The sequence below is a fragment of the Lupinus angustifolius genome, chromosome LG12, assembly GCF_001865875.1.
Source record: "Lupinus angustifolius cultivar Tanjil chromosome LG12, LupAngTanjil_v1.0, whole genome shotgun sequence".
NCBI lineage: Eukaryota > Viridiplantae > Streptophyta > Magnoliopsida > Fabales > Fabaceae > Lupinus > Lupinus angustifolius.
Genome location: NC_032020.1, coordinates 15,347,798 through 15,355,329, shown reverse-complemented (window position 1 = coordinate 15,355,329; position 7,532 = coordinate 15,347,798). Strand labels below are relative to the sequence as shown.

At 33.5% G+C, this 7,532-nt stretch overlaps 2 protein-coding genes across 2 annotated transcripts; one reads left to right on the top strand and one right to left on the bottom strand.

Moving 5' to 3' along the window:
• On the top strand, positions 831–1,795 carry LOC109361925. Its single transcript, XM_019607450.1, has 4 exons — positions 831–888; positions 1,027–1,140; positions 1,220–1,309; positions 1,419–1,795. The coding sequence occupies exons 1-4, from the start codon at positions 831–833 to the stop codon at positions 1,538–1,540; spliced, it is 384 nt and encodes a 127-aa protein (XP_019462995.1). The 3' UTR covers positions 1,541–1,795.
• Positions 2,052–5,498, bottom strand: LOC109361573 (short-chain dehydrogenase TIC 32, chloroplastic-like). Its single transcript, XM_019607067.1, has 8 exons — positions 5,303–5,498; positions 4,863–5,094; positions 4,655–4,734; positions 3,190–3,343; positions 3,005–3,083; positions 2,789–2,876; positions 2,644–2,690; positions 2,052–2,473 (listed from the first exon to the last, which is right to left on the bottom strand). The coding sequence occupies exons 1-8, from the start codon at positions 5,430–5,432 to the stop codon at positions 2,291–2,293; spliced, it is 993 nt and encodes a 330-aa protein (XP_019462612.1). The 5' UTR covers positions 5,433–5,498; the 3' UTR covers positions 2,052–2,290.

The window sequence follows — 7,532 nt, the reverse complement described above, 5'->3', positions numbered from 1 at the left end:
ACATTTAATCTGCTATCACACTTTACCTTCCATTCCATATAAGATTTGTGATTTGTCAAAACAATAAATTTAGTTGATAATTTTAAAAATAGTTTTATAAACCAATAATGAATTTGTGCCCTTATGGTAGTGTTGAAACTTGAAAGGCTGTTTACTTGCATGGGTGCTTCTGCTTGTTTTTTGTTTTTATTTATTTGTGTTTTAAAGTAGAGATAATCTAGTTGGGCTGTTTTCTCATGCACTTGCTAACCTTATTCGGCCCAGACCATTTGTTTTTTTGTACTAGTATAAGAAACTAATAACTTTTGGAATGTTCCGTCCTTCCGATAAATATTACTTTCAGGAATTAGATACATGATAACTTTTGATATTTTTGAAAATACAGTGCAACCTTATACCACTAGATCAACGTATCATTTGGTTTATTAGCATTAGAACAATATTTAAATAAACAACATCCTTTTAATAATTTCCATGGCGAGAATTTTAAATTAAAATGATTAACGGAGAACATCTGAATATTTAAAATTTAAAGTAAAGCAAAATATGAAGAAGGGATGGCAAAAAAATCCGACCCATGAGTACCCGTGAAAACGTAACGATATTCGCAATAATAATTTATGAGCGAGAGCGAGTTTTGTGATACCCACCCTGCAAGTACTAGCAAATTTATATATTTAGTTTTTAGTTAAACTTTTATATATATTTATTATTATTTTAAGATTATATATCATATAGTTTATTATTACATGAGGACACAGATTATGAGTAAATCATTAATATCATTTTGAATGGATTTGTTTTGTACCTAACATGAAATATGCTTTGCAATGGTTGTCATTGTGGCTTCATTACTTGCTTTTAACTTACAGGATACTTTGGAATTATGTATATATGCCTCTTCCCCTTTCTGCTATTTACATGGTTGTACTTACTAAACTTGAAATTTGAAAATCTGCATTACAAGAAATATTTTAAACTTTCTAAGCTCCTCTCCGCTCCTCTTCTTTTATCTTCCATAAAAAGCTTTGGCGGCATCTGAAGGGAAGTTAAATGAAAGCATTGAACGCGTGGATGAAGAACAGGAGGCCATCACTTGGTACAATAAGGTCCTCGGTTTTCTTGTGGAAGGTGGACCTGGTAATTGACATTAATCTTATGCATGATTGTTCTTCTTCTAAAAAAATGATATCCTTATTACTTATCTAATGCTATTCAGGGGTAAAATTCACATTTAAGAATATAAATTTGAACAAGCCAAATGAGGAGTACCTTTTCACCATCTGCATTGAAAACAATAATTACATGTGTAAGGGGCATATCTGGTTTTGGTTATGATCTTAAAATGAGTTATTTAACTATGTACTTATAGTTATATAATTATGAAATCAAATTTTGTCCTTTACTCATCTTATCAGTGTTAAGTTGCGAACCTACACTCGAAGGCACTGAAGAGTTGATCCATGAATTAAACAACACAAATGGGCTATTCAAGTTTGTCAGAGTAATGAGGAGAAAGTTCCAAGAAGCAGTGGTATAAGGTACTAGTGTACTACCATAGAGATCTTTTAGTCTTTTAGATGAGTGCATTAATTAGATGGGGAGCCCATGTATGCATACAATGTCAGTTAATGCTGAGGTCTCATATGACAGGTTAGGAAGTAAAGTTGGGTTGGGATGTTTGCTACCTCGTTTGATGTTACTTGCTGAGGCCCCTGAATAATCTTGATGTCATGACTCATGACTCATGACTCTGGTTGCTAATTGCTAACAAATCGACACTTAATTGCGTACATATCTTCTGCATATCTGAACCTGTAGGTTGCAGTTTGATAAATCATTGTTTTCCATCTAACATCTCCTAGTTTGTAATTGCCTGTGAGATTTGTTTTAAAAAGGTAATTGATTACTTTGAAGGTAGACTTTTCCATTTTTGTATTTGTTTGTTAGAGTAGATCAACTACTTTTGCACATTGAGGGGTAGAGATTTTATGTATTATGCTATCTTATTTGTACAACAAAATATATTATGTAAGAGCTTCAGAGGGAAGGGAATTACTCCATAGCTCCTTGTTATATGTTTTGGGATGCCTTTTAAAATTTGCTAATGCTTGTTACTTGGCGTAAATATACATGGTGTCTAGACCATAGTTACATAGTTTGCGACTCTGCGGTATCCAGTTTGCTGCTTACATGGTATGGGGTATGGTGAACTGTGGTATGTCGTCGGCTAAATGAGAGAACCATGTAAATGGTCTAGACTTAGGTCTAGAATGGAGAAAGGAATAATTTAACTTGCTGTTTGATGTGGTTGTCTGTGAAGCAAGGCATGGGTATTGTTCCATAGCTTTTGAGCTTCCAATTCATCATTTGCTAGACCCCAGCAGTTATTCTCGTTACAATCTGTAAAGTATTTCCCACTCACCCCTTCTGTTTGTGGACTTAGAGCAACATAACACGTCGTCGATGCACCCTGCCCATACACATCAAGGTAAAGAATAATTTTAAATCCCACTGCTATATCCTCAAACATTAATTTCTGTATCCCTGCTTGACGGCAACTCGGCAGGGTAGAATACTCCTAATATAACTTCCTGTCACTCTTGCTAAGAGTATATTGTACTAGTATATTTGTTTACAAACCTGTGAAGCTGATTTGAGTAACTTCGATACAATGAAAAACACAGAGTCTGCATGGAAGTTTTACCAATATTTAGTAGCTTTATTAACCTTAGCTAAGAATGAAATAAGGATAGAAGCTATCAAATTAATTAAGCTTTGTACTAACCAGTTATTAGGCCCTTGTGAGCTCTAATAATTTCTGTCTTCGCAATGCCTGGATGCACTGCATTGATAGTTACTCTTGCATTCCTTGTCTGTGATTATTTACCAATTTCAGTACATAATTTATTGGGACATACAAAAAGTTTTACTTTAGTAGCATAATGTTCATCAACACAGAAAAGTTAGGAATATAACGTTTGGGATTGTTTCTCATTCTAACCTTAAGCTTTCTGTCCATTTCCTTCACATGCAGAATATTGGCCAATTTTGATTGAGCATATGCGCGTGTGCCATTATAACTGCATTTTTTTGTTATTTAAAAGCGAATTGCAATGATTAATAATCAAAATTTACTGAAATGAAACTTATTTTAATTTTTTGAAGAGGAGATAGTGATGGCTGTACTTTTTTCCGCTGACCATGTCGTTGAAATGAAAGCTAGAACCTCTCACCCAGCTATGGACTTCAGAAGAAACGTTTATTATTTTTCCTCGAGTACCTGTATTCTTTGCAGTATCTATCATCTTCTCTAGTAGCATCTTCGTTAACAAAAAATGTCCTGCAATTTAAAAGTAAAAAGTAGATAAAATCTCAAGTTTTATTTTTCCTTATGTCCATGTCAAATTTGAAGTGCATTTAGTTTTTGTTTCCATTTTAACTTTATATATTTTCAGTTCTAATTATATAAGTGATATTTATGTTTACTTTGCTTCCCATTCTCATCATTTCGTGAAGGAAATAATACTACAAAAAAAATGGAGAAGAATCTGCTGTCCCAAAGTCTCTCACAAACCAATTATATTATGATATGTTAGTTAAAAAATCAAATATCCATGATTTTATCAATTTTTATTTTACTGTGATTAGTTACGGACAAGTTTGAGATAGCAGATCCCCTAAAAAAAAATACTTTTTTGCAAGGGTTTATGATCGACGTACAAAATGAAATCAGAGTAGCATTCTTATAATTAATTGAAAAGCAAACACCATGTCATCAATTCAAGCATTGCGTAATGGGCTAAAGATGGAGCTTAACTTTGAACCCACAAAAAAATGGAAATTCGGATGAATTCATTTGCCTCCACCTTTTTCCATTAGAAATCACCCGTGCACTGTCGAAAATATATTTCAATCCTTCAACAAAAACGTGTTTCTGGCAGTATAAAGGTGGCATTAAATAGAATTTGGGGTGATAAGGGCATGCAATTTGCACAGTAAAATGTTTTGAAATTTAAATCAAAATTTGATCCAGTATAATGATATCAATCATTCATCCTATTGAATAATTCTCTAAATTGATATACACTAAAAATGAACATTAGAGGAGCTCATCATATATAATCGCATGGTCAAAATGTGACCCAATAACATTAAATTTACACCATTATATATTGGAGATAAAGTATATAGTAATTCAGATATATACTAATCACTAGGTATATCCACCCAAGCCTTAAACAGAGACATGTTAATGATATAAAATCCGCTCCCCACAAAAAAAAAAAAAAAAAAAAAAAAACTTCTTTTTGTCGATTATTTAGGAACATGAGGATTTTGGGTAGATTTAAAACCGGTTCATAAAGGGCCTTATAAGTTATAAGAGAGTGAGAAAGAGGAAATGACGGGTAAAACTACCGTGTGTTTGTGTGCTTCGAATTTGGGTGTTAAAATGGAAACTTTTGTTAAAATTTGTGCACATAAAGTTAAATTCGAAGTGCATTTCAACTTTCTCACAAAAAATGCACTTCGAATTTAAAATTATGTGCTCCTCACCTCTTTAACTTTTGTTTGTGTGCTTTTTGTTTGGAGTTGTCAAATATTCTGTAGTCATACCCACCAATAGAAATAGACAGAAATTGAAGAGTAGTACCTACATAATTTGTAGCAAATGTCATTTCAATTTTCTCTTCTGAGAATTCCAAGTTTGGAGAGTAAATTCCTGCATTATTTCTAAAATAAATTTATTCCAACTATTAGCAAAGCACGAAATTAATAAATTATCTCACATATTATTACCCAATGTAATCACAATTATAATGAAATGAAAGGGATAATATGATAAATAAATAAAAACTTACATAAGAATATTAAGGGGCAATTCTGAAGCTAAGAACTCAGAACAAAATCTCTGTACAGAAGCAAAAGAGCTAAGATCAATTTCCAAAAGAAGAATCTCAGATTTTGGACTCTCCTTTTGGATATTCTCTCTCACTTCACTCGCTTTCTTCAAATCTCTCGCAGCTATTACAACTCTCACACCTCTCTTTGCTAGCACCCTCGCTGTTTCAGCTCCAATACCAGAAGAACCACCTTCCAAAATTAACAACAAAAATAACAACTTCATTAAGTTATCTAGTCTTACATCATTATAATGTATAATAATGTTAGACAATCTCAACTTTGTTATTAAATTATGTTTCCTACTACATAGACAATATTATGTTTTTTAACTTTGTTATTAACATATGTGTTCTTTTTTTATAGGGTTGATCTGAAATTGTGGATACTACACACTTACCGGTGATGATAGCGGTTAGATGAGAAGGAAGGAAAGAAAAGCAATGTTGAGTGACTTGTTCTGCAGTTGAATTAGAGCCAAAGCCACTAGGTCCTGCAATTCCTGTTAAGTACCTTAGTGTTGCCTTCATTGTTTTACTTGTTGGTCTGATTTAGAATTTTAATGTTTGTGGGTGGGACAAGAAAGAAACCATGTAGCCTTATATACGGACGGCGAAAAATTTGAGAAGGACTTTGAAAAGAGAGGGAAAGATGAAAAGGACTTTGAAAAGAGAGTCAAAGAGTGTTTGAAATTGTCGGGAGGGAAGTGAATGGGGGCCGGCGATGTGCCTCGGTCAGATGTGGAACGGCGAGAGCCGGTCCGCCAATCGACTCGGGGCATGGACCAACGCGAATTGTGATGGTGGCCCAAGCCCAGGCTGTTGACATGTTCGTGGAAACGTCATCATCGCGATTGTGGTTGGAAGCGCGCGCCGTTTGGTGTGCTTCGGCACCTGCGTGCTCCGGGCGTCGGCCTGTGGGCTCTCCATTCTCATACTGGAAATCAGAATCAAACGAGCTTTTACACTTTTGTTCCACACGAGATTTCTGTTCTCGTTGAGCTCATCTTAGGACACCTGCGTTATCTTTTAACAGATGTGTCGCCTCAGCCAAACTCCCCACTTGACAATGTCTTCCGCCCAGATCAACCGACCGAGGCCGGCCTTGGGTCCAAGAGTAATTGAAAAATATACTTCCTAGATTAACAATTTGTAACATAATATTAGAAGGTCAACATTAATTATGTGTTTAATGAGCAAAGATTTTATCTCATGCACTCTTGGACCAATTATAATGAAATAACAATAATAATGAATATTTAAAATCTTTAATTGGCATGACATATTTTTATTGGGACAAAACTAAGATAAGATAGTAGACAACATATCTCTTTTTGTATAAGCATAAATTCTTGATCTCTATTTGCAACATGAATTCCAGTTTTCCCCCTTACTTTTCGTCTTCATTTTTCATAATTATTGTCTGACCTTATTAAGTGGCTTGCATTTTTCAATGAGATGTGGAATTTGATGTTTTCTTGGTAAACTTCTCGAGTGCATAATAATGCATGATTAAGAGTAACAATGAATCATTATGTGAAGATTACTTCTGAAGTAAAACCAATTTCTTACCTGTCAATGATGATTTTATTTTGTTTTGTTTTGTACCAGGATTTACCCTCAAAATATTCTTTTTCATAAATCTAAAGCATATTCAAACTGTGAGCATGCATCCTCTATTAAATACAGTTGTATTTTAAAAAATTTGAATTTGAGATCTTTGGTTAAGTTAGAATAAGTTCTCACCCGTTAATCTATGCACTTCTCAATAAATCTAGAGACTTTTTCTACAAAATTTGTCCGGAACAATAATCATGGAATAAGATTCTCTCCGCTATTAGACTCTCCAATACTAGGAATATGAAGGACGAATTTTTTTAAGATATTTAATTTAAAAATAAATAAAAATCTGAACTATTAAAAATTTACTTTTATCATGTATGATGATATGAACTATGGAGAGTTACTAGACTCTTAATCATGAGGGAAGACAGGCCTTATAATTCAATGCTTGATACAACTCAAACGACAAAGACTACTGGACAAGACGATCCGGTCTCTATTGCCTAGCAAGATATAATGTGGTCTGTGTTGTCTAGCTTCCTTTTGAAATGCTGTTTGATGTTTACTGTATAATTTTTTATTTTTTTACAAAAGTAGTTTTGTTTCAAGACAAAATCAAAACGCAATTTCATTGTCACATATATAGTCGACTATAAAGTATAAAGTTCCTTTTTTTCTCCTCATTGTATTTCACAATTATTATTTCCAAGACAAGTTTCAACTAAAAGGAACGGTGTTTAGCTGCAGTGCTGGTAATGTATATATCCACTGCTTAAATCTTTGCATATGTGACATTATTATATACTACATGCACCAAAAATCATGACATTTTACAGGAGTTGATATTTTCTGCTTGTGTTGTTCATACGAAGTAATTTAAAAAAATGGCAATTTGATTAAATGTTATTAGTCTACTACACAACAATTTATTGATAGTATGTAGTATATACTATATAGTATTATATTGCTCAGAATAATATTTAGGATGTTGTGAACCAACTTTACTAAAAGAATGCTTGGATGAATGGACGAGGTGTGGTTACTAGTGGTTGGAGTGGTAGAAGTGAC